Source organism: Mirounga angustirostris, unplaced genomic scaffold (genome assembly GCF_029215605.1).
Source record: "Mirounga angustirostris isolate CCGP_5_RB_7025 unplaced genomic scaffold, mMirAng1.0.hap1 SCAF_4, whole genome shotgun sequence".
In the NCBI taxonomy this organism is placed as follows: Eukaryota; Metazoa; Chordata; class Mammalia; order Carnivora; family Phocidae; genus Mirounga; species Mirounga angustirostris.
In genome coordinates, this window is record NW_026991712.1 from 153,245,949 (window position 1) to 153,273,857 (window position 27,909).

Consider the following 27,909-nt stretch of genomic DNA (forward strand, 5'->3'; position numbering starts at 1 on the left):
AGCTTTCTTATTTTCATAGTAGAATCAGTTAAAACCAGATTTTGCCCAATCTTAGGAAGAACTCCAATAAATAAAACATACAAAGTTGAATTCTTCTGGTTAAAGTTGAATCCTTAGAGCCCTGTTTCTTTAACCTTCATCACTACCCCCTGTCCTTAAAGCATCTTGTAGAACACAGGGCTTAGAATAACACTTTAAAATACACTGCCAGGCAGTTTTGCAGAAATTCCCTTTGGTGTTAAGGGCTTTGTCTTTAGAGTTCGTGGTTAATGACATTTAGACAGATTATTCAGTCAGAAATTTATGTTTTTTGAGTATTTATTGAGTGCTTACCCTATGTATAGTACTGTATTTGGTACTGTTAGGATCTAAAGCTCTCCAAGGAATTTATAATCAAGGTGAGGCAATAAATTATATGTATATTCACAAATAGAAAAATAATAAGGAAGTATGTGATTTATTATGAAATGAGCAATATAGACAGTGAGCGTTATTAGTATTCATTAGAGGGATAATAGGGGACATTTCCTTAAAGAAGGCAAACTTAAGCTGGACCTTGAAGAGTTTGGATAATAGAAGGGAGGGGACTGGTGGTATGTGCAGTTAAACAATGCACAAATGTTCTGCAGACCACAAAATCTTACAGTCTGTTTCCTATGGTCCTAGTATTGGCTATCGGTCATACCAAGTGAATTCCTATTAAGAGCCTTGGATGTTTTGGGCTACTGTCTCAATAACTATAGTTTTAGGCTACGTTAGCATTCTCCCCTAATTTAGCCCATTCTTCCTAGTCCAGGCTAGTTGATTCTAATTGATTCCTGCTTTCATCTCTATTGTTAACCATTTTGTCTCCCACCATTTTCTTGTCCTCTCAAGTGGAAGAGGACAAAAAATATATCTATATTGCTTTTAATTATTAGCATGGTCTAGTGTTCATAGATTTCTTATTTACGAGCTGTTCAATGTATTGCTGGTGAACACCAAGAATCTCTGGTATATTCCCTTGAGAAGAATGTAATCTGAACCACATTAAGTATTAATTTGTAAGTGACTATAGCTTTTAATTTGTATTTTTTCTTTTAGTTGGCTATCTGGAATTATACATATCTATAGTCCTCAGGTATGGGCTTGCTGCTTACGATACATGTTCAGTTCTTCTATTCAAGAAAGGCAAGTGATATTTTGTATTTTATTTTGATCTTCTCCCTGTTCATGTTTTATTGGTCTTGTTTAAAATTCATGCAATGCCTTAAGCTTTTATAGTTTACAGACCAGAAGAATAAGCACACTAAGAAAAACAAATCTTACATTAACTAGGAATAAAACCAGATAAAAAAGGTGAAGTTGCAGTATACTTGGAAATGTGAAGGAATTCACTTGTCTAACCATAGTACTATAACACAGAAGATACACTTTTTAGGTGTGGTGGAAAAAACCTGGAGATCATCTACTGTAGCATCCTATTTTATAAATAAAGGGATTAATTTTCAGTGCAGTGATCGAAAATGAGTTTGAATTTGTTGCCTTATGTGTGTTTTATTAAGTTACACAGTTACCTGTACTGTAAGGAATATTTGAGATGAGATATTTAATTTTCTTTCTGGAACTGAAGCACAAGCATTGGAACTAGCAAAGAAACTTTATAACCTCAACTCATTTAATTTTGTTATTTTGTATGTGATACCACCATTTGCCTCTTAGCTTTTTCATCTATTAAAATTTCCAGGTCTGTTTGTGTCAACCTTGGGTAGCTATAATATACTTTTTTTTAAAAAGATTTTATTTATTTATTTGACACAGAAAGAGAGCGCATGCACACCAGCTGGGGGAGAGGCAGACAGAGGGAGAGGGAGAAGCAGACTCCCTGCCGAGCAGGGAGCCTGATGCGGGGCTCAGTCCCAGGACTGTGGGATCATGACCTAAGCCAAAGGCAGTCGCCCAACTGACTGAGCCACCCAGGTGCCCCTGTAATACACTTTTTAAAAAAACTTTGTTGAAAGGGCAGTACAAGTCCATGGCAATAAATCAAACATATGTAAAGATACACAATAAAGGAATAAGTTTATCTTTTATCCCATATCCCTAGACCCTATCCCCAGAGACAATCACTACTTTTTTTTTTTAAGATTTTATTTATTCATTTGAGACACAGAGATACAGAGAGAGAGAGCGAGAAAGCATGAGCAGGGAGAGAGGCAGAGGGAGAGGAAGAAGCAGGCTCCTCGCTGAGCCAGGAGCCTGATGTGGGGCTCGATCCCAGGACCCTGGGATCATGACCTGAGCTGAAGGCAGACGCTTAACCATCTGAGCCACCCAGGTGCCCCGAGACAATCACTATTAAATGTTAAATAGTATCTGTGCTTCTTTCCTAAAATACCACTGCATAGACATCCTCTAAATCCTGTGTATCATCCTCTCCTATCACAAATAGGAGCATGCTGTTCTTTTCTGCATGTTGCTTTTTTTCTCTGTATCATTTTACCTTAGAGGTCATTACATCTTGGCACATACAAATTTAGTCACATATTTGACAGTTGAATAGAAAGTAGTAGGTATTGGGACGCCTGGGTGGCTCCGTTGGTTAAGCATCTGCCTTGGGCTCAGGTCATGATCCCAGGGTCCTGGGGATCGAGTCCTGCATAGAGCTCCCTTCTCAGCGGAGAGCCTGCTTCTCCCTCTACCTGCCACTCCCCCAGCTTGTGCTTTCTTTCTCTGTCTCTCTGAAAAATAAATAAATAAAATCTTAAAAAAAAAAAAAAGAAAAGAAAAGAAAATAATATGTATTATATTTTAAAAACTAGTCCTTTTGCCTTTGCAGACAGTTTTGTGTATGCATCTTTGTATACACACACATATGTACATATACTAGTATATTTGTAGAATAAATTCCTAAAAGTGGCTTTTCTAGGTCAAAGAGTATGTAATTAAATATTTTTTTCTTTTGTAATTTTACATTTTTGTAGATACTGCCCTTCAAAGACTGCCAGTTTATAATCATTCCAACATTGTTTGAGAATGCCTATTTCCTCCATCCCCTCACTAACACTATGGACCAAAATATTTATTGAGCACCTACTGTGTACCAAGCACTGTGCATGATATTGAGGATAAGCAGTAAACAAAGACCCTGCAGAGATAGGCACTAAACAGAATAAGTAAAATAAGTAGTATTTTATAAGGTGATGAGTGCTGTGGAGAAAAATAAGCAAGGGAGGTAGATATTGTGTGTCTGGATGGTAGTGATAGGTAAAGAGATGAAATTTTATATTTTTTTAAGATTTTTATTTATTTTTATTTTTTAAGACTTTATTTATTTGACAGAGAGAGACACAGAGAGAGAGGGAACACAAAAAGGAGGAGTGGGAGAGGGAGAAGCAGGCTTCCCACCGAGCAGGGAGCCTGATGCGGGGCTCGATCCCAGGACGCTGGGATCATGACCTGAGCCAAAGGCAGATGCTTAACGACTGAGCCACCCAGGCGCCCCTTTTTTAAGATTTTTAAAAAATTTTAAAGTAATCTCTACACCCAATGTGGGGCTAAAACTCACAACCCCGAGATCAAGAGTCTCATGCTCTACTGAAAAGAGTTGAAATTTTAAATAGGGTGGTCAGGGAGGCAAAGTCTTGAGGTGAGAAAGTAAGCCATGTGGTCGCCTGGGGCAGCGTGCCAGACAGAGGATACATTAAGTGCAAAGACTGTGGTTGAAAGATCACTTTGCATCTTCAAGAGAAAGAAAGGAGGCCAGTATGCCTGAGAGGAAGGAGGGAAGGGGAAAGTAGCAAACTTCAGAGAGGTAACTTTTGATCTTTACAAATCTGATGGATGAAAAATGGTCTTTTGTGATGTTTTATAACCTCTTCTGGGATCTTCGCATTCATGTCTCTGGCCCTTCTCTTGGATTATGCATCTTTTTCACATTGCTTTTATAAGATCTCTATTTCTCTTTCTCACTCACTCCCTCTATATATATGATATGTAAAACACAGAAATGTACATTTATAAAAATGTGTGTGTGTGTATGGCAAAGGTTATATAAATATAAAAATGTATGTGTATGTGTATATGGCAAAGATTTTTTTCCCCCAGATTGCGATTTCATTTAACTTTGGTTAATGATATTTTTCTCAGGCTTAACTTTTAGGTCTAATTTGTCAATCTTCTTTTTCAATCTTAGAAAGGAATTGCCCACTCTAGGAGTATTTATTGAAATAAAAAATCTCTTGTGTTTTTTTCAGGTGCTTTTTGCAGTTCTACTTTTTACATTTTGTTTCAACTTCTCAATCTAATTAGTTTTATTTGCAATAAAACAAATACTCATTTTAGTATATTAGTACAACTAAGTTTTATTATCAGTGACTGGTCTTTTAACTACTTATTGACAGTAAATGCTAGGTAAAATTAGTTTCGAAGCTCTCTCTGTTAGTCTGTGTTTAGTCTGAAGCATTAGGCAATTTCTTTGATACCTGAACTCTTTAATTACAGCCCTATGAACCAGAGAGAATTAGCACTGCTTAGCATAGCTTAGGTTGATACTTTACAACATTCTGAACAGTGGTCTTGTCTGACCCAAGAGAGAGGAATTGAGCAGAATAGACAGACATTCTGCCTCCACAGGACTTTGTTTTATTAATGTTGTTATTAATGTTGTAAGGTAGCCCCAAATTATTTTTCGTTCAGTGTTTTACAAAGGAGAGACAATTACTAAAAATATTTTTATTTATTTAAAGATTTTACTTGTTTATTAGAGAGTATGTGCACGTGCATGTGTTGGGGGAGGAGCAGAGGGAGAGGGAGAAAAGAGAGCCTCAAGAAGGCTCTGTGCTGGGCCCTGAGCCCAAGACAGGGCTCCATCTCACAACCCCAAGATCACGACCTGAACCAAAATCAAGAGTTGGATGCTCAACCGACTGAGCCCCCCAGGTGCTCCTTTATTTAAAAAAAATTTGTTTTTCTTTTTTTTTTTTTTTTTTTTAAGATTTTATTTATTTGACAGAGAAAGACACAGCGAGAGAGGGAACACAAACGGGGAGTGGGAGAGGGAGAAGCAGACTCCCTGCCGAGCAGGGAGCCCGATGCGGGACTCGATCCAGGGACTCCAGGATCATGACCTGAGCCGAAGGCAGTCGCTTAACCAACTGAGCCACCCAGGCGCCCAAAAATTTGTTTTTCTTAAAGTATTTTTAAATACAGGTTCCCTGCCACCACCCCCCCACCCCATCTGAAAGAGCAGAGCGCTCCTATGAAACTTTTCAGAAGCTGAAATGACATAAAGCACAGAAGCAACTACCATTAATTTATATGGAAAATTTTTTGAGTGTTCCCAAACTGAGAAAATGACCTCTCTTAGGCTTTTCTGATACCTTAGAACATGTCTTGCTAATGGATGCACAAAATAAATTGAGATAAAACACAATACTCACAGACACAGTTCAAAGCTATGGCTGCTTGATGCTGAGATGCTGAGTGTAGTTCCCGAGGAAGGAGCCTGGCAGGGCTACTCTCGCTTTTGGTGCATGCTACCCCGATAATGGCTCCTGCAACACAAATGCTGAACATTATTTTCAGTTTTGCCTTTTTTTGTAAAAGCAAAAATCTTCTTTGGATTTCTTTCAGTTAGTGAAAACAGGTTCTAACATAGGTCTTCTGTAAAAGTGAAGTGGCCTAATGTGAACTTTTGAAAAGGGGATATCTGTTGTTGGTTTTAGTATGTGTTTTAAGGATTCTTGATGACTTTACAAATATTTGTGGAGCCACTCACTGAATAATAAAATGAATGTTTTTATCCATGCTTATGATATTGAAATATTGTAAATAATTAAATTACCCACTTTTAGAAGTCTAGGTGAATAATGGCACATCTGTAAATTGTAATACTGGGTAGTCACTAAAAAAGAATAAAGAGGTCTGAGGTATAATATAGAATAGTGACATGGGAAGAAATCCAAGACAGTCAAATCAAAAATAGCAATTACTAATACAGTTGACCTTTGAACAATGTAGATGGTGAGGTGCTCAGTCAGAAATATAGGGGCGCCTGACTGGCTCAGTCGGGAGAGCATGTGACTCTTGATCTCTGGGTCATAAGTTCAAGCCCCACGTTGGGCGTAGCATTTACTTAAAAAAACCATGAGAGGCTGCCTGGGTGGCTCAGTCGTTAAGCGTCTGCCTTCAGCTCAGGTCATGATCCCAGTGTCCTGGGATCAAGCCCCGCATCGGGCTCCCTGCTCTGCGGGAAGCCTGCTTCTCCCTCTCCCACTCCCCCTGCTTGTGTTCCCTCTCTCGCTGTGTCTCTCTCTGTCAAATAAATTAAAAAAAAAAACAAAACAAAAACATGAGAGACTATGGACTCTGAGAAACAAACTGAGGGTTTTTGAGGGGAGGGGGTGGGGGGATGGGTTAGCCTGGTGATGGGTATTAAGGAGGGCACGTATTGCATGGAGCACTGGGTGTTATACGCAAACATTGAACCATGGAACACTACATCAAAAACTAGTGATATACTGTATGGTGACTAACGTAACATAATAAAATAAAATTAAAACAAAAACAAAAAAAACCTACTGCATATAACTTGATTCCCCAAAAACTTACACTAATGGTGTACTGTTGACCAGAAACCTTATAGATAACCTGGTTAGTTAACACGTATTTTGTATGTTATATGTATTATATACTTTAAATATTCTCACAATATTACGAGTATTCTTCAATAAAGCAAGCTGGAGAAAAAAATGTTATTAAAATCATAAAGAAGAGGGGCTCCTGAGTGGCTCAGTTGTTAAGCGTCTGCCTTTGGCTCAGGTCATGGTCCCAGGGTCCTGGGATGGAGCCCCGTATCAGGCTTCCTGCTTGGCGGGAGGCCTGCTTCTCCCTCTCCCCCTGATTGTGTTCCCTCTCTAGCTGTCTCTCTCTCTGTTAAATAAAACCTTAAAAAAAAAAACTAAAAAAAATTAAGTAATATCATAAAGAAGAATAAATATAGTACTGTGCTGTATTTATTGACAAAAATTCATGTGTAAGTGGACCTGCACACTTCAAACCCATGTTGTTCAAGGGTCAACTGTACTATGTATGGTATGGCCTCATTTTTGTTAGATTGTATAAAATGTTTTTGTATGCCGAGGAGAAAATTATGGAGTTACATATACTAAACCAGAGAGTGGGGTGGTTTTCATTTTGTTTTCTATATCCCTGTTTTTTTGTTTTTTTGTTTTTTTAAGATTTTATTTATTTATTTGAGAGAGCATGAGAGGGGAGAAGCTCAGAGGGAGAAGCAGACTCCCCACTGAGCGGGGAGCCCGATGTGGGACTCGATCCTGGGACTCCAGGATCACAACCTGAGCTGAAGGCAGTTGCTTAACCAACTGAGCCACCCAGGCACCCTATATATCCCTGTTTTGCTTGAAGTTTTTATAAGGAATATGTATTTCATAATAAAATGTATTTTAAAAATTAAAAATCAGTAACACTGAAAAGTAAGCACATTTGCTCCCTAGTTTTTTCTTTTTTTAAGACTTTATATTTTTTTGAGAGAGAGAGAGACAGAGTGCATTGGGTGGGGGAGCAGAGGGAGAAGGAGAGGGACAAGCAACCCCCCACCAAGCACAGAGCTTGATGCAGGCAGGCCTGATCCCAAGACCCTGAGATCACGACCTGAGCCAAAGTCAGATGCTCAACCGACTGAGCCACCCAGGCACCTGCTCCCCAATTTGATTCCCCAAATTAGACTGCTTAGGTAGTTTATTAACTAGATTGAGAGATTTATGTAGAGTTGTTAGAATATGCTCTTACTATCCTCAGTAAATTTTAATTAAATGGCATTTTTTGTTCAGGGTTTTTTCAGAATCTGGAAATTTCATTATAGTTCTCTATTCTGTGACACATAAGGATCCTGAATTTTATGAATGCCTCCCCTGTGATGGCAGGTCATCTGACCTTCAGTTCCAGCTACTAACCAGCAAGGAAACATTACATCTTTTCAAAGTAAGTGATTTGATTACCTAGCACATTAATGACTGTTTAGGGTTGCATGTTGGCAGTTTAAACCCAATGGTCTTTACCCCTTAAAGCAATAACTCAAACTATTAGGTTTTGTTTTTAATTATTATTGAATATTAACTTTATTCATTTGTGGTTAATGTTGTTTTGTAAATTTTAGATCATGTCTCCAGAACAAATAAAACAGGATCAGAGCTTTTCCACAGAATAACTTACCCATGTTGTTCTAAAGCCTTTGAAGAATATTAAGAATTTATATGTTTATATCATTTTATGATATTGAGAGTTAATTTGTGAACTTAGCATTCTGTTTGCCGTTATTATTTATTTATTTTAAGATTTTATTTATTTATTTGACAGAGAGACACAGCGAGAGAGGGAACACAAGCAGCGGGAGTGGGAGAGGGAGAAGCAGGCTTCCCGCAGAGCAGGGAGCCCGATGCGGGGCTCGATGCGGGGCTCGATGCGGGGCTCGATGCGGGGCTCGATGCGGGGCTCGATGCGGCGCTCGATGCGGGCCTCGATGCGGGCTCGATCCCAGGACCCTGGGATCATGACCCCAGCCCAAGGCAGAGGCTTAACGACTGAGCCATCCAAGTGCCCCTTATCTTGTGTTTTGATGGAGATTTCCTTGATCACCAGGAGCTAAACAAACAAACAAACAAACATACCTCCTAGAGGGTCTTTGCAGATGGACTTTGTGCTTAGCCAGAGTAGAGCCAGACTAGCGCCCCTGCCCTGTTATTTTTTAAATGTGTAGATATATGGGCGCCTGGGTGGCTCAGTTGGTTAAGCGACTGCCTTCGGCTCAGGTCATGATCCTGGAGTCCCGGGATCGAGTCCCGCATCGGGCTCCCTGCTCGGCAGGGGGTCTGCTTCTCCCTCTGACCCTCTTCCCGCTCGTGCTCTCTGTCTCTCATTCTCTCTCTCTCAAATAAATAAATAAAATCTTTAAAAAAAAATAAAATAAAAAAAAATAAAAAAAAATAAAAAATAAAAAATAAAAAAAAAAAAATAAAAATAAAAATAAATGTGTAGATATAAAAGTGATTTCTCACATTTGAAAGTCAGTGTTTATGTATAATCTTAGGAATCAGAATAGATTATTGCTGTATCTCTTAAAACACATAAAAATACATAGGTAATGGTCACAGAAAAAGTAAATATTTGAAACCCTAAGTGTCATTATGTAAAAACATTCAGAGACTACTTTTCAGTAACATGATTGATTGTCCTATGTCTCAGACTAATAATAAAAAATTCTCAAGGTGCCTGGATGGCTCATTTGGAAGAGTATGAGATTCTTGATCTCGGGGTTGTGAGCTCAAGTCCCATGTTGGTTGTAGAGCTTACTTAAAGAAATAAAACTTTAAAAAGAAATTCTGTATTTTAATTATAAATATAATTATCTTAATTAAGGTCTAATAATTTATTTCCATTTTAGAGACATATATCACTCTTTAGATCACATCCTCAGTTCACAGTTATTATTTTCACTGAATCCCTGGTTATTGAGTGAGTTATATAATACAGGTAATTAAGTTTTCACTTTCGTTTATATGGCAGGGAAATGGACAGTTTAAAAAAGGTTACATAAAAATAGAACTAACATATGTTTAAGCAATTCCACTTCTGGATATTTATCCAAAGGAAACGAAAACACAGACGTGAAAAGATATTTGTATCCCCATGTTGACTGCAGCACTGTTTACGATAGCCAAGACATGGAAGCAACCCAAGTATCCATTGATGGGTGAATGGATAAAGAAAGTGTGGTGTATGTGTGTATATATAATATATATATATGTGTGTGTATATATATACACAGTGGAATGTTACTCAGTTATAAAAAAGAAGAAATCCTGTCATTTGTGACAGCATGGATGGACCTTGAGGGCCTTATGCTAAGCAAAAGCAGTCAGAGAAGGCCAAATATCATCTGATTTTACTTATGGGTGAAATCTAAAAAAAAACCAATCAAACTGAACTCATAGATACAGAAAATAGATTGGTGGATACAGAAAACAGATTGATGGAGGGTTGTGGGTGGGCAGGATGGGTGAAGGGAGTCAAAAGGTACAAACTGTCAGTTATAAAATAAATAAGACATGAGGATGTAATGTATAGCACGGTGACTATAATTAATAATATCTTTGAGAGTTGCTAAGACAGTAGATCTTAAAAGTTCTCAACATGAGGAAAAATATAACTCTGTATGGTGATGGATGTTAACTAGACTTACTGTGGTGAGCATTTTGCAGTATATACAAATATTGAATCATTATGCTGCACACCTGAAACTAATATAATGTTATATCTCAATTTTAAAAATGATTTTTTAAAAAAGGTTACAGTAATAGAAATGTCTCCCTTCTCCCAGTGTTTCAGAGCCACTTTTCATCTAAATAGAATTCTCTTGTGTTTTTATTTAAGTCAGCTCTCAAAGTACAACCTACTTTATTTCAGAACGTTGAACCTTCTGATAAGAATTCAATCCATTTTGAACTGACTGCTGAAAGCCAAAATGCAGAAACAGAGTTTTTCAACAAGGTTTCCAAGAATCTTTCAATTAAAAGGTAAAAGATATTTTTGTTATCATGTATACTTTTTAAATTATATTCACTAGTTTTTGATGAGTAATAAAGTAACTCCCCAATCTGATGAAACGGATTATATATCTTAGCTACCATAAGATGTCCTTGCTTTATTGATTTTTTTTTTTTTTTAAAGATTTTATTTATTTATTTGACAGAGAGAGACACAGTGAGAGAGGGAACACAAGCAGGGGGAGTGGGGGAGGGAGAAGCAGGCTTCCCGCCGAGCAGGGAGCCTGATGTGGGACTCGATCCCAGGACCCTGGGATCATGACCTGAGCCAAAGGCAGACACTTAACGACTGAGCCACCCAGGCGCCCGATGTCCTTGCTTTAAATGCATTACTTCGGGCGCCTGGGTGGCTCAGTTGGTTAAGCGACTGCCTTCAGCTCAGGTCATGATCCCAGGGTCCTGGGATCGAGTCCCGCATCGGGCTCCCTGCTCTGCGGGGAGCCTGCTTCTTCCTCTCCCACTCCCCCTGCTTGTGTTCCCTCTCTCGCTGTGTCTCTCTCTGTCAAATAAATAAATAAAATCTTTAAAAAAAAAAATGCATTACTTCATACTCAGATGTTGGATGATATATATATATTTTTTAAGATCTTATTTGTCAAGAGGGGCGCCTGGGTGGCTCAGTCGTTAAGCGGCTGCCTTTGGCTCAGGTCATGATCCCAGGGTCCTGGGATCGAGCCCCGCATTGGGCTCTCTGCTCTGCAGGAAGCCTACTTCTCCCTCTCCCATTCCCCCTGCTTGTGTTCCCTCTCTCACTGTGTCTCTCTGTCAAATAAATAAATAAAATCTTTAAAAAAAAAAAAAAAAGATCTTATTTGTCAGAGAGAGAGAGTGCACAAGCAGGGGGAGCAGCAGGCAAAGGGAGAAGCAGACTCCCCGTTGAGCAGGGAGCCTGATATGGGACTCTATCCCAGGACCCTGGGATCATATCCTGAGCTGAAGGCAGACTCTTAACTGACTGAGCCATCCAGGCGTCCAGTTGGATGATAATTTTAATGAAGTGACAACTTTAATATGGTTGTCATTTGAGTTGCTTTATTACATAGGAGGGAAAAGTGTCAAGAAATTATCTTGTTTAGGAAGAAGCATCTTGTTTTTTAGTTTGCCTTCAATTTGTTCTTCTCATCCTTGTAGTTTTGAACCTGGGCCTATCAGAGAAACTATTGTAAAATATAACTTCTCTACCTAAAAAAGAAAATGCACTTGGGGAATATTAATTGAATAGTGGCTGTGGCTTTTTGGGTCTGTATATACCTTTTTTGGTAAAAAAGATATTCCTTTATAGTAGGGTTCTCCAGAGAAACAGAAACAGCAAGATGGAGAGAGAGAGAGGGAGAGAAAGATTTGTTTTATGGAATTGGTTCATGCAATTGTAGAGGCTGAGAAGAGTTGCAGTTAGAGTCCAAAGGTGATTTGCAAGCAGAATTCCCTCTTCTTGGAGGTGGTAATGCTTTGTTCTATTAAGGCCTTCAGCTGATTGGATAAGGCCCATCCACATTGTGGAGGATAATTTGCTTTACTCACAGTCTACTGATTTTGATGTTAATCTCATCTAAAAATACCTTCACAGAGAGGCGCCTGGGTGGCTCAGTCAGTTAAGCGTCTGACTCTTGATTTTGGCTCAGGTCCTGGGCTCAGGATTGTGAGATTGAGCACAGCATCAGGCTCCACACTGAGCATGGAGCCTGCTTAAGATTCTGTCTCTCACTCTGCCCCATTCCCCACCCTCTCCCCCCGACCCCCAAAAAATATCTTAACCAAAACCTCTAGAATAATGATTGACCAAATATCTGGTTACCATGGCCTAGCCAAGTTGATACATAAAATTAGCCCTTCAGATCCCTATTCCAGCTTTCTCATTTATTCTACTATATGCCAGATAGTATGTTAAAAGCTGGGGATATGATGGTATTAAAAACAGTTGCAAAAAAAAAAAAAAAACAAAAAACAGTTGCAGACATGATTTCTTCCCTCATAGAATTTATAGTCCAGTGATGAAGTGTTGAATGTTCTCCATATTATTGGGGAGGTCCACTAATTTAAGTTAGTAATTTGCCAAATATTTAATAACCTCATTTAAAAGTTACTTTGGGGTGCTGGTGTATTCTTTGATGCTGTAGGTCTGAAACTATTGTTTTTATAGTAAACTCTGCACCCTACATGGGGCTCAAATTCAGGACTCTGAGATCAAGAGTTGTATGCTCTACTGACTGAGCCAGCCAGGTGCCCCTAAAACTATTTTGATTTTAACTTGCTCTAGCAGTTAATTTGTCATTTTCTCAACTTTTTTTTTTTTAAGATTTTATTTATTTATTTGCCAGAGAGAGACACACAGAGAGAGGGAACACAAGCAGGGGGAGTGGGAGAGGGAGAAGCAGACTTCCTGCGGAGCAGGGAGCCCAATGCGGGGCTTGATCCCGGGACGCTGGGATCATGACCTGAGCCGAAGGCAGACACTTAATGACTGAGCCACCCAGGCGCCCCCTCAACTTTTTGTCTATAACCTTAACCTGTCTATGGGCCCCTTTAATACTATCTGTTTAGTATGTTGCATGAGAAACAGGAGGTATAAGGTTCATTGTAGATTATTGCAATTATTAAGAAAATGGCTTGACTTTTTTTATAGCATTCATTCATCTGTCCTTAACACTTGATTCTATAGGTGGAAATTAACTATGATACAATTTTAAAATAAATCTCAACTATACCAACTGTTTATAGTCTAGGGCATAACATAATAGTTGAGAGCTCAGTTTATGGTATAAGACATCTGCATTCAAGTCCTGGTTCTAAACGTCATTATTCCATCTGTAAAATGGGAACTATGACTGAATCTGTATTAGTTTCTTTTTTTTTTTTTCCTCTAAAGATTTTATTTATTTTTTCATGAGAGACAGAGAGAGAGAGAGAGGCAGAGGGAGAAGCAGGCTCCCAAGGAGCAGGGAGCCCCATGCGGGACTCGATCCCAGGACCCTGAGACCATGACCTGAGCCGAAGGCAGACGCTTAACCATCGGAGCCACCCAGGCGCCCTGTATTAGTTTCTTATTGTTGCTCTGACAAATTACCACAAACTTGTTGACTTAGAAACAATACAAATATATTGTCTTCCAGTTTTGGACATCAGAAGTCTGAAATGGTCTTTGAGGCTAAAATCAAAGTGATGATAGGGCTGCATTCCTTCTGGAAGCTTTAGTGTGGAATCCATTTTATTCCCTTTTCCAGGGTCTAGAGGCCATGTTCATTCCTTTTCTGGTGGCCTCTCCCTCTATCTTCAAAGCTAGCTTCTGACTTCTGCTTCTATCCTCAAGCAGACCTCTCTGACTCTGACCTTTTTTTTTCTTTTTAAGATTTTATTTATTTATTTGACAGAGAGAGACACAGCGAGAGAGGGAACACAAGCAGGGGGAGTGGGAGAGGGAGAAGCAGGCTTCCCGTGGAGCAGGGAACCCGATGCGGGGCTCGATCCCAGGACGCTGGGATCATGACCTGAGCTGAAGGCAGACACTTAACAACTGAGCCACCCAGGCGCCCCTTGCCTACATCTTATAAAGGCCCTTGTGATTACATTGAGCCTACCTGGATAATCTAGGATAATCTCCACATCTCAAGATCCTTAACTTAATCACATCTGCACACTCCCTTTTACCAAATGCAGTAAACATAGTCACAGGTTCTGAGGATTAGAAAGATACTAGAGGTATACTGTCTCCATCTTTGGAAATTTTAAGTTATCCTTGATATAGGTTAGATCACTGGAAAACTATATTCTTACAGCTTTTCAGGAACACCTTCACTGTTTTTTTAAGTCTTTATTCAAGATTTTATTGAATATTTATGGAAGAAAAAGCCAGATTAAGGAGACATTGTAACTTCTTTTTTTTTTTTTTTAAGATTTTTTTTATTTATTTGAGACAGAGAGAATGAGAGACAGAGAGCATGAGAGGGAGGAGGGTCAGAGGGAGAAGCAGACTCCCTGCCGAGCAGGGAGCCCGATGCGGGACTCGATCCCGGGACTCCAGGATCATGACCTGAGCCGAAGGTAGTTGCTTAACCAACTGAGCCACCCAGGTGCCCTCTTTTTTTTTTTTTTTTTTAAGATTTTATTTATTTTTGATTGAGAGAGAGTGTGTACAAGCAGGGGAAGCAGCAGGCGGAGGGAGAGGGAGAAGCAGGCTCCCCGCTGAACCGAGAGCCTGATGTGGAGCTTGATCTGAGGACCCTGGGATCATGACCCAAACTGAAGGCAGATGTCCAACCATCTGAGCCACCCAGGCACCCCAATTTCTTTAACATTATTTTTGAAAACTTTGCCAATTTTCAACTCTGATCAAAGATTTAGTAACAGTCACTTTTATTTTAGTAAAATGTTTGTCTCACTTAAAGAACTGATGTTATAATTATACAACATAAAGTTTTTTTCTTTTTGCTTTGGCTACTACAAAAACTCAGGAATGAATTCTATTGCTCAATGTCAGAAATTTTATGTGTGTTTATATATGTTTGTGTTATCATAAGTAAGCATGTAGCAAATATTAATTCCTGGGCCTCCTGTGTGGCTCAGTTGGTTAAGCGTCTGCCTTTGGCTTAGGTCATGATCCTGGGGTCCTGGGATCAGGTCCCACATTGCGCTCCTTGCTCACTGGGGAGTCTGCTTCTCCCTCACCCTCTGCTTCTCCCCCTGCTTATGCGCTCTTCCTCTCTCTCTGTCTCTCAAATAAATAAAATCGTTAAAAAGAAAAATTCTTTGCCACAAACTTGGGTTCAAAAAATGGAACTTTTTTTCTTTTTAAAAGTAATTGAACTTAGGGGCGCCTGGGTGGCTCAGTTGGTTAGGCAACTGCCTTCGGCTCAGGTCATGATCCTGGAGTCCCGGGATCGAGTCCCGCGTCGGGCTCCCTGCTCGGCGGGCTCCCTGCTCAGCGGGGAGTCTGCTTCTCCCTCTGACCCTCCTCCCTCTCATGCTCTCATGCTCTCATGCTCTCTGTCTCTCATTCTCTCTGTCTCAAGTAAATAAATAAAATCTTAAAAAAAAAAAAAGTAATTGAACTTAATTTCTAATTTGACTGCCCAGTTGTTATAGAAACCAAATTTCAGTCAATTCAAGATCTGTTTATCTTCTTTTCTGTGAAGTTACATGCAGTTTGGAGGAATTAATGCTGTGCTAGTAGTAGCGATGTGGGATGACATGATTATGATCCAGCCAAGCTGCTATCTGCTCAGGTGTTTTCATTTGCATCTGGTCTTTGGCAGTAGATTTGTGTGGGCCTCTGCTCTGACCTCCTTCCTCTAGTCAGGTCACTGGTTCTCTGTCATGTCCATGCTGCACTGAGGCACAGGGGGTATCATAATGTTTTCCATGTCACTCTTGGGTGCTGGGGCTGAGTGCAGACTCTGATGCTTAAACACACCATGCAGACGTTCTGATTGTTTCCTTGCAGCACCGTAGCTCGGAAAGAACTCTGTGAGTGTTTGCTCCTCAGACCCATCAGGGTTTAGGATAAAGGTCTCTCAGACCTTCCAAATCTACCTGGGGGTTTCTTTTGTGCTCCCTGCCAGGGAGACAGGATGTCGGACCCTTTCTTAGGGATTCCGTCAGTGTCTACACTCTTTTAGCTTCCTTCTGGCTTTTCTTTTCTCTTCCCTGAAGTCATCCTATTGAGACTTTATCTAGGATGCAAAAAAACCTGATACATACAGTCTTCCAAATTTTAGTCTTAAACTCTCAGCTTTTGAAACTCCGTACCAGCACTCAAAATTTTTCTCTGTTCTATTGGGGCAGGCCCCTGTGATACAATGACTACAACTGATTCAGTAGGAGGAGGTACCTCAGTTAATGTCTCAGTTTCCCATCACAGATATAAGTGTATCAGAAAATGTAGTAGTTCCTTATCAAGTTCCCTTTTTAACACGGTGAGTGAGTGTATAATGCAGTGAGTGTACAGCATTATCACCAGTTTATAATTTTTTTATGGCAAGTACTATGCCTTATTTATAACTATGTTCCTCAAAGTGGTTAATCAGAAGATGCTCAGTAACTGTTGATATTTTGTGACTTTAAAAATAACTGGGTCGAGGGGCACCTGGGTGGCTCAGATGGTTAAGCGTCTGCCTTTGGCTCAGGTCATGATCCCAGGGTCCTGGGATCGAGCCCCACATTGGGCTCCTGGCTCAGCGGGGAGTCTGCTTCTTCCTCTTCCTCTGCTTCTCCCACTGCTCATGCTCTTTCTCTCTATATATCTCTGTGTCTCAAATGAATAAATAAAATCTTTAAAAAAAAAAAAAAAACTGGGTCGGGGCGCCTGGGTGACTCAGTCGTTAAGCGTCTGCCTTCGGCTCAGGTCATGATCCCAGAGTCCTGGGATCGAGCTCCACATTGGGCTCCCTGCACTGCGGGAAGCCTGCTTCTCCCTCTCCCACATCTCCTGCTTGTGTTCCTTCTCTCACTGTGTCTTTCTCTGTCAAATAAATAAATAAAATCTTTAAAAAATAAATAAATAAAAATAACTGGGTTAAACTTCCCATGATCAGGCAAAGGGAGGTAGTTTATTAAGCATGAATCTGACTGGACCAGCTTTTCTAGGCAGCTAACACTGGCCTGAAAAACAAAATAATCTGTGGTTGTCAGATACTAAATTAAATGATCCAGATACTGCTGAAGCTTATTAAAGGACTTTATTCAGTTTCAAAAAGAAAGAACAAATAAACAAATAGATTACTGAAGTCTTTTCTTTACTCCCTCTCTTCTTTAGGTCTTCCCAAAAGTTATCTCCAGGAAAAATGCCAATAAATGATCATGACTCTGGTGTTGAAGATGAAGATTTTTCTCCAAGACCAATTCCTAGTCCTCATCCTGTGAGTCAGAAGGTATCACTAACATTATAAAGAACCCACCTATGTGTTTAGAAACCTAAAATCTCTTCATGTTAAAGCATTCAATAATATTACCTGAAACTTATTTAAGTTTTATTCAAAGATATATCTAGGTATATATCTATATGGATATATCTGTATATACAGGTATAGATATTTTTCACAGGTACATGTAACTATTATGTGTTATATATATAATAATACATATGCATATATGTGTACATGTTGTAATAAGTACATATAATTATTGCTTCCAGAGAAAACTGAGGCACAGATTGGTTAAGTTGCCTGCCCAGTATTACACAACTAGTAAATAGTAAAGCTGGAATTCAGGATGTTTGGAATTCAGTAAAGCTAGTAATTCAGAAGGTATGGTTTCAGAACTTGGTGTTTTTAACCCATATAGTCGCAACATTCTATACCATTGATTGCTATCACCAAATCTGAGGAAAATGATACTTGCTTTTGGAGATTGCTTATAACCCCTGTTATAATTTTTTGATTTCAGGCAACCTGTGGCTTATTGTGGAATTGTCATGCCTTAAATGGACCTATTAGTTGTTAGAAGAAAAAGGAATAGGAAAGATTTTTAAAAATTAATATCAAATCATAACCAAATTCACCATACGAATATTTAGTTTACTTTTTTCTCCTCTCTTCTTTTAGTTGGTATTGGTAAAAAGAATAACAGTGGAATAATTTCACTTAGTAGAAAAATATTCTGAAATACTTATCAGAAGATCGTTGGTTACTTAAGATGCAGAAACATTATTTGCTACAAGATCTATTGAAGCATTCTGCCAGTGATACATTCCTTGCAGAGAGAGAGTAAAAAAGTCTATTATAAGACAGTTTCCCATATTGTGTTATGTGATTTAAGCAACATTAATCGGTGTTCCAATAAAAGGAGTTCCATTGTTCAGTGAGTTTGTGAAAGCAAAGACCTTGTTTATTTTACTCACAATTGTATTCCTAGTGCTAGCACATAGAAGATGCCCAGAAAATATGTGTCAACTGTCTAAAGAATAAACACTTTTTTTTTTAAAGATTTATTTATTTATTTGAGAGAGCGAGAATGAGAGAGAGTACATGAGAGGGGGGAGGGTCAGAGGGAGAAGCAGGCTCCTCGCTGAGCAGGGAGCCCGATGCGGGACTCGATCCCGGGACTCCAGGATCATGACCTGAGCCGAAGGCAGTTGCTTAACCAACTGAGCCACCCAGGCGCCCCAAGAATAAACACTTTTTAATAAGTAATTTGATACAATTTGGAAAATAATAGATTAGTTCAACATCCTAAAAAATACTTTTCCTCTTTCATTTCTTTCTCATTTATAGGTTTCTAAGATCCAACCATCAGTTCCTGAACTTTCCCTTGTGTTGGATGGCAATTTCATAGAATCAAATCCTCTGCCTAAGCCATTGGAAATGGTGAATAATGAAAATCCTTCTTTGTTGATTAAAAACTCTGAACACTTGGAGCCATTGCAACCCCAGCTTTACGATGACAAACACAGTCTAGAAGCTGAAGCTGGAGAGCTTTCCTTGAAAGGGCAACCAAGTCAATTAACCCAGAGCACTGTTCCTTTGAGACACAGCAAAGGAAGACAGCCATCTAGCTGTAAGAACAGGAACCTGCATATCAGGAACAGTGTTAAACCATCTTCTCTTAATAGGCCATCTTCTAATACAAATGTATACAAAGAAGAATATCCTGTAAGATCCTCCACATTTAATTCCAAGCAGTCTTCTCTTGCCTCACAGTCTCACCCACACAGTTTTGTTTTTTCATCCCATAATTCAGGAAGACCAGTGGAACTTCAGATACACACTCCACCACCACCGTCTTACTGTCCTACAAATGTTTGTAGTTGTTGTCAGCATCATGGCCACGTGCAGTATAGTTCAATAAATTCTTGGCAAGGAGTGAATACAGTAGGGTCTGTTCAAGACCTCCAGTCTGAAGCCCTTCACAAGCATTCATTATTTCACCCAGGTGGATGTCCAGCTCTGTACCCTAATGCATTCTGTTCTTCAAGTAGTCCTGTAGCCTTGAGACCTCAGGGAAACACGGATGGTTGCTCTCCCCACAGCATTGTAGAACCATCGCCTGTGGCAAGACTACCCTCACATGTGGACTCATGTAACCCACCACCTTGTGCAGTATGCATGCACACACCCAAGACTGAGTCAGATAATGGAATGATGGGACTATCTCCAGATGCATATAGATTCCTCACAGAACAAGACAGACAGCTGAGACTGCTTCAGGCACAGGTTTGCGATCTTTCTTAGTTCTTTTAATTCATGGTATTAATATGGTTTCTTAAAAATAACTGGTAACTCTTCAGTAATTACAGTTTATGGGGTAAAATTGTAGAATATCAAAACTAGAAAAAACCTTGGAAACATTGTTTTACAGATAAGTAAAAAGGATTAGATGGGGCACCTGGGTGGCTCAGTTGTTAAGCGTCTGCCTTCGGCTCAGGTCATGATCCCAGGGTCCTGGGATGGAGCCCTACATCGGGCTCCCTGCTCTGCAGGAAGCCTGCTTCTCCCTCTCCCACTCCCCCTGCTTGTATTCCCTCTCTCGCTGTCTCTCTGTCAAATAAATAAATAAAATCTTTAAAAAAAAAAGAAAAGGATTAGAGAGAGAAAATAATTTACCCAATGACACATTGCTAATTAGGAGTAGAACGGGGACTAGAAAGTAAGCCTTCTCTTCTCTGCCTTGTGCATATCCTAATCCACAACATAACTACATTTTTCTTTCATTTGTTACCTCTAACAAGAAGTCTGTGTAGTTTAGTAAACCTTGGTATACAACTAAATGTAAAACCTGCACAATGGATTCTGATGCAGCTCTAATTTGTCAACCCTGTAGTATGTTTAGTACTTTTAGCCAGTGTACCTTTAGAGAATAGATCTAGAACCTCTTCTGTGTATCTATATTAGACATGTTTCACTGATTTTATTATGAAATGCTTCCTTTCTTCAGGCCTTTGTGGCAGTTTTTAGTCTTTTAGTTATATCATTACACCATTCAGTCTTGTACATTTTTTTTTTTCCTTTTCTTACTGGTCCCCTTCTTCTACATACCACAAATCCCCTACCTCCGTCCTTCCCCCTGTCCCCCAGTATGAATGAAAACAACCTGAAATGTATTCTTCCATATTTTGTCCATGATCCTATAACTATGCAAATATATGTATAATGGATATTATATACATGTATAATTTTTAAAAAATCTTTATTTTGTAAAACTGGAGTCATAGTGTTTGCATTTTGGAAAAACAAAAAAAGACAAAACTTCTGCTTAGCATCTGGGTGGCTTGGTCAGTTAAGCTGCATCTGCCTTTAGCTCAGGTCATAATCCCAGGGTCCCGAGTTCAAGCCCCATGGTGGACTCCCCGATCAGCAGGGAATCTGCTTCTCCCTCTCCTTCTCCCGTCACTTATGCGCTCGTGCTCTCTCCCAAATAAGTAAAATCTTTAAAAAAAAAAATTTTAAAAGACAACTTCTGCTTAAAAATGCTGTAGATAGGACACCTGAGAAAAATGTAGTTACACTGTTTTTTAGAATTCTTTGAAATTGTAAAATATAAGTTTGATTTTTACAAACCCTTACAAATATTTGGCACACATTTTAATGTAGCTAAAGATTTCACATTGAAAAGAAATAGTTCTCATTTATTGTTTTGGTTTTTTTTTTAAGATTTTATTTATTTATTTGATAGAGAGAGTGAGGGAGCACAAGCAGGGGGAACAGAAGAGGGAGAGGGAGAAGCAGGCTCCCCGCCAAGTAGGGAGCCCGATGCGGGGCTCGATCCCAGGACCCTGGGATCATGACCTGAGCCGAAGGCAGACGCTTAACCATCAGAGCCACCCAGGCACCCCTACTGTTTTGTTTTTTAAAAAAGACAGACTAAAAAGATCTTTTAAATAGAAATCTTAGTTACTTGGGATTAAAATGTAAGTATAGACTAATGAGTACATTATCTGAATCATACTTGGAGAATATAAAAAATGATGTAGAAAATGCTTTAATGATAAATACACATACTATTTTGCTCATGCGAAAATTTTTAACTTTATTTTAGGTACCACCTTATTTACATGTAAAAATATCTTAACACATTTTCTATTTCTAAGTATATATAGAACTATCTTATTCTGTATAGGATTTTGTTAAATGATATACAGCAAAATTTTTAATTAGTCTCCTATTCCACAGTTTGAAGTTTCTGCTATTGCGAACAGTGCAGCAGTCAACATCCTTGTACTTGGCATTTCCCTGCATGTGTGCATATATCTCTGTAGCATAGATCCCTAGAAGCAAATTTGTGTAGTCGAAGAGAACACACATTATTTATTTATTTATTTATTTATTTGAGAGAGAATGAGATAGAGCATGAGAGGGAGGAGGGTCAGAGGGAGAAGCAGACTCCCCGCCGAGCAGGGAGCCCGATGCGGGACTCGATCCCGGGACTCCAGGATCATGACCTGAGCCGAAGGCAATCGCTTAACCAACTGAGCCACCCAGGCGCCCGAGAACACACATTTTAAATGTTCAAAGATAGCCAAACTTGTTCCTGTCCTAATGGAGACTTGTTCGAAGTCTCATTTTGGTGTAGTGGTGAAGGGATTGGGCTCTGGCACCAGCCTCCTGGGGTTCTTAGTCCAGTTTCATTGTAACAAATTAATGCAATCTTGGGCAAATTACTTCACCTCTCAGACTTCTGTTTTCTCATTCACAAAATAAGAATGTACATAAGTGTATGGAGTTCTAAGGATTGAATGAGTTACTAGGGAAAGGTGGCTTACAATAGTGCCTGGCATATAGTTAGTGCTCAGTACATGTTAACTATTACTATTTTCATTATCATTATTATTTCAGTTAATGACATCACTTCTCATCCTGTTGCTCAGGCAAAAATCCTGGGTGTCAGAAACCCAGGTTTCACCTTGTAGGTGTATCTTGAACTAAACTGTTCCTTAACCATCTTTCCTGTGCCTCCCTAATTGAAACCATCTTCTTCTCTTATCCAACCATGCTACTTCCAGTACTGTCCCTATGTTTCCTGCAGTTGGAAACATGACAGCCATCTTCTTAACACTCAAGTCAGATCATAGGGCTTCTGCTTAACACTCTCAGTGGGTTTTCTTTGCAATTAGAAAATCCAAATTTCTTACGCTGGCCCTTGAAACCTTGTCATTCGGCTCTGTGTGCCTCTTCTAGCTCTTCTCTTGCTACTGTCTTCCATATTCACTACACTTCAGTTGCAGGGTGTGCTTTTTGTTCTTCAGAAACATGAACTTGTTTGTTTCCACTTTAGGTTCTTGAGCTTGCCCTCTGCCCAAACCTTTTTTTTTTTTTTTTAAAGATTTTATTTATTTGGCAGAGAGAGACACAGTGAGAGAGAGGGAACACAAGCAGGGGGAGTGGGAGAGGGAGAAGCAGGCTTCCCGCCAAGCAGGAGCCAGATGCAGGGCTCCATCCCAGGACCCTGGGATCATGACCTGAGCTGAAGGCAGACGCTTAACGACTGAGCCACCCAGGTGCCCCTGCCCAAACCTTCTAATGGCTCACTCCTTCTCAGCAGTCAGGCCTTAATTATGAGTTTTTGGTTTTTGTATCTAGGGAGCTCTAGGGAGGCAACTTACAAGATTCATCACTGTATTTTTTTTAGCACCTTGAATAGTACTTCATTTATAATAATTACTTAATACATATTTTGTAACTTGAATGAGTGAGAATGGCTACCCAGAAAGGTTGTACTGATTTAATACTCCAAAGTTGTTTTTCCACATCTCCAACATGTGCATATCAAGCTATTAAAATTAGTATCAGTCTTATAAAAAGACACTTTTAAAATTTGCATTGTATTATATAATCAAGATTGATCATTTTATTATTTATTGGCCATTTATTTTTTCTTTGTGTAAAGTCTGTCATTTACTCATTTTAGGTCCTTTTCTAATTAATTTGTAAGAGCTCATTGTATATAAGGAAATTGTTTTTTTATCATGTATATGTGGTAAACGTTTCTTACAGTTTGACTTAAATGTTTTTTGTTTTACCCATTTGTTTTGTGCAGAATATTCCAATTTATATATAATTAGATTTATCAGTCATTTTCTTTCTGGGTGTTAATTATGTTTAGAAAAGCCTTCTTCAAGATTATAAAAAATTTATTTTTCACCTTTCCTCTTCCTTCAGGATTATATTTGTTGCTTTATTTTGATATATGAGATAAGAGGTTTTTCCTTTTTAATCCTCAGATAACTGGCCTCATATATTTATTGAATAATATATCTTTTTGTTATTGACTTGGAAATATTTTTTTTATGGTGTAATGGAAGTATATGTTTGTATCTATTTCTGTACTATATTCTCCATTGACTTGCCTATCTGTTCTAGCACCAGTACCGTTCAATTAATCACTATAGCTTTATTGAATGTTTCCTGTGTGATCTCTCTAAACCTTACTCTTCTTATCTGTAAATTGGGAGCAGTGATTGGTATTATATGTAGATTTGATGGTTAAATGAGTTTCTGTATATGTGTGTGTGTCTATATGTATATGTGTATATATAAAGTGGTTAGTGTAGGTCCTGGCTATAGTAAACACTCAAAAAGTTACAATTACTTTGTTTCTTAATCCTTACAGCTACTTTAGTTTTAAGTGATATTGAGGCTCATAGTGGTTAAATAGCTCATCCTAAAAGTTAGCAGAGTAACGTTTATTTTTTTTTTTAAGATTATTTATTTATTTATTTATATGAGAGAGAAAGCATGAGAGGGGGGAGGGTCAGAGGGAGAAGCAGACTCCCTCCCTGCCCGATGTGGGACTCGATCCTGGGAGTCCAGGATCCTGACCACTGAAGGCAGTCGCTTAACCAACTGAGCCACCCAGGCGCCCTAGCAGAGTAGCATTTAAACTTACATCTTCATGATGCCAAAATCCACACTATAAACCACTATAAATACATAAGCCATTTTGTATTATTAATGCAGGTTATATTTCTGATCTTAATAATTTATTGGTAATTTATATTTTCCTATATTAGTAAAGTTAATTTGCTGAAATGAATGAGATGAATTGAACACAATAGGATAATTTTTTTTTTTAAGATTTTATTTGTCAGAGAGCGGGAATGCAGCACAAGTAGGGGGTTGGCAGGCAGAGGCAGAGGGAGAAGCAGGCTCCCTGCTGAGCAATGAGCTGGATGAGGGACTTGATCCCAGGACACTGGGATCATGACCTGAGCCAAAGGCAAACGCTTAACTGACTGAGCCACCCAGGCATCCCCACAATAGTATAATTTATAGGGAATTAGAAAATCACAGTGTTTAAAAAGGGAGGCTCTTCTACTCCTAAGTATATACCCAAGAGAAATGAAAAAAATATGCTCACATAAAAACTTGTACACAAATGTTCATAGCAACATTATCTCTAATAGCCAAAAGTAAAAACAGTCCAATATCCATGAACTGAGGAATGGGTAAACACAATGTGACATATCCTACAACAGCACAGATGAACTTTGAAAATGTTACGCTGAGTGAAAGAAGCAAGATACAGAGCCCCATATTGTGTGGTTTCATTTAGGTAAAGTGTCCAGAATAGGCAAATCTGTAGAGACAGAAAGTAGATTAGTGGTTGCCAGAGGGCTGGGTGTGGGCAATGGAGAGTGACCACTAGTGGTACAGGTTTTTTCAGGGGATTAATGAAAATGTTCTAGAATTAGATGGTGGTGATGGTTGCAAACTTTGTGATGAATTTAATAAAAACCACTGACTTGTACACTTTAAAGGGATGAATTTTATGATATCTGAGTTACATTTCAGTTTCAAAAGGAGCAGGGGAAACTTTTGGTGTTTGAACCTCAGCTTTGCTGCTTGTTAGTTACATGACCTGGGGAAGTAACTTTAATTTCTCAAGTTTTCTTATCTGTAAAGTGTGTTTAATAGTAGTAGATTCTTTATGGGGTAGATTGTAATAAGCATGCATAAAAGCTCTTACTGTAGTGTCTTATAAAACAGGAAGCATTCTTGGGGCGCCTGGGTGGCTCAGTGGTTAAGCATCTGCCTTCGGCTCAGGTCATGATCTCAGGGTCCTGGGATCAAGCCCCGCATCAGGCTCCCTGCTCAGCGGGAAGCCTGCTTCTCCCTCTCCCACTCCCCCTGCTTGTGTGCCCTCTCTCGCTGTGTCTCTATCAAATAAATAAATAAAACCTTTAAAAAAAAAACAGGAAGCATTCAGTATGTGTTTGCTACTGTTATTAATAATTCCCAGTTTTAGCATGGCCAAACATGGGCTATTCTGATTAACCTTTATAAGAAGAACCTTGTGTAAAAATGTTCACTATTTGGTAAAGAGTTAGAATATAGCTCCTAATTTTGATTTGTAAGTGGAATAGGAATAAAACACTGATAAGAAGTGTTAACATTCAGGCTTTTTTACACAAGTGTCCATTTATAAACAAATTTTTTTTTTTTTAAGATTTTATTTATTTGAGAGAGAGAATGAGATAGAGCATGAGAGGGAGGAGGGTCAGAGGGAGAAGCAGACTCCCCGCTGAGCAGGGAGCCCGATGCGGGACTCAATCCCAGGACTCCAGGATCATGACCTGAGCCGAAGGCAGTTGCTTAACCAACTGAGCCACCCAGGCGCCCCCACAAATGTCCATTTATGAATGCCAGTTTAAATACTTTTATGTTTTCACTTTTAAATTTACACTTCCGCCATGGGGCACCTGGCTGGCTCAGTCAGTAGAACGTGCAACTCTTGATCTCAGGGTTCTAAGTTAGAGGCCCTTTTCGGGCATAGAGTTTACTTTAAAAAAATAAATAAATAAATAAAATTTACACTTAGCCTACTTAAATACTTCTTAATAATGAAGGATAGTGATTTCTGCATTGAATAAGTTTTATGGTATGATCTAACTGAATTGTGAGAAAATAGGGTTAAAAGTTATTTATAATTGCGGCACTTTGTAATTCATTTTTAAACTCCGCTGCCAATTTGGTTGATTATTTCACTGCCAGTTTAAAATATGTTTTTAATTGATACAGATTCAGCGTTTATTGGAAGCACAGTCTCTGCAGCCCTGTTCCCCTAAGACAACCTCTGCTGAAGACATGGTGCAAGCTGCAAGACAAATGGAGCTGGTTTCCATGGAAGCACAGTCTTCCCCTGGCTTGCACATGAGAAAAAGTGTAAGCATTGCTGTGAGTACAGGTAATTTCATTTTTTTTTTAATTTGTAAGGAATTTTTAAAAAATGCTTTTCAAATCACTTAAAATTTTTACATTGAAATTGGTGCATGGTACAAACAGAACCAAAACCAAGGTGAAGAGAGTATCACTTACTTAAATCTTTGTAATTTTACTTTTTATGAAAGAGAAGTATATCTGAAAACAAATGGGAGGCCACATGACATAATACATTGTTTTTGCTTCTTTCCTGGACTGGACCCAATTCTTGTAAGAAAAGTCATCTGTGGTTTGAGGGATCAGGGAAGGTTTGTTTCATCTATGCAGTGGTATTGATTCTGGGCCTTAAAGGGTATGTAGGGTTTTAGTAGGTGGAGTGGAGAGATGGCAGAACAGGATGGGTAGAGAAAATAGTGGGGGCACAGTGAGGAAACACAGGGCTCTGAATTGTCTAGTACTGTCCTATTTTATGGAGAACCTTTATTACATCTTTCAAAAAGGAATGTCTCCTTTATTCAGTAAGCACTCTTGAAGGCCTTTTTGAAAAATCAGTTAATAATGTAAATGACATATATTTTTTTACACGTTTGCTCACCACCAGACCCTGAGATCTTCAAGAATGTCCCCAAGATTTAGCAAGATGCCTAGTACATAAGGTGATGGTGGTAAAAATGAAGAGAAAGAGTTGTGTAGGGTGTTAAGATTTGGTAACTAATTGGATATGGCAGTTGGAAGAGGTAGGGTTCTAAAGTTACTGGTTTGGATCCCGGAACAGAAATAGGATATTAGTGGAAAAATCAGTGAAATCCAAATAAAGTCTGGAGATTTAGTTAATTGTAATGCACTAATAATGGTTTCTTGATTTTGAAAAATGTGCCACGGTAATGTAAGATGTTAACATCAGGTCAAACTGGTGAGTATACAATATACTCTGTATTATCTTCTCTATAAATGTAGAATTATTCTAATATTAAAAGTTTATTAAAAATGAAAATAAAAGTTACTCCAGGATTTTCAGCTTAGATGACCTAGGAGGACAAGTTAGAAAAGCAAAAGAGAGAGGATGAGTTCGGTCTAAATATCTACTGCATTTGAGTTACTTTGGGAAATGAAGATGGTGATACCCAAACATTTGAGGAGTGGAGATGGGTTGATGACCTAAGATTTGTAGAAGTAACAGATGAAGATTTGAGCCTGGAGAATAAAGATTTGAGAGGGAG

The 27,909-nt window shown here is 38.9% G+C and overlaps 1 protein-coding gene across 5 annotated transcripts in view; it reads left to right on the forward strand.

The window, feature by feature from the left end:
* STIL (STIL centriolar assembly protein) overlaps window positions 1-27,909 on the forward strand; it is a 79,246-nt gene that overhangs the window by 14,056 nt on the left and 37,281 nt on the right. For 4 of the 5 annotated variants that reach the window (XM_064589182.1, XM_064589181.1, XM_064589184.1 and 1 more), the window contains exons 8-13: window positions 1,084-1,170; window positions 7,833-7,983; window positions 10,465-10,574; window positions 17,353-17,467; window positions 18,809-19,747; window positions 26,549-26,714. In XM_064589182.1, coding sequence (XP_064445252.1) covers window positions 1,084-1,170; window positions 7,833-7,983; window positions 10,465-10,574; window positions 17,353-17,467; window positions 18,809-19,747; window positions 26,549-26,714 — 1,568 coding nt within the window. The remainder of the gene's footprint in view (window positions 1-1,083; window positions 1,171-7,832; window positions 7,984-10,464; window positions 10,575-17,352; window positions 17,468-18,808; window positions 19,748-26,548; window positions 26,715-27,909) is intronic. The other variant, XM_064589185.1, reaches the window with a different exon arrangement.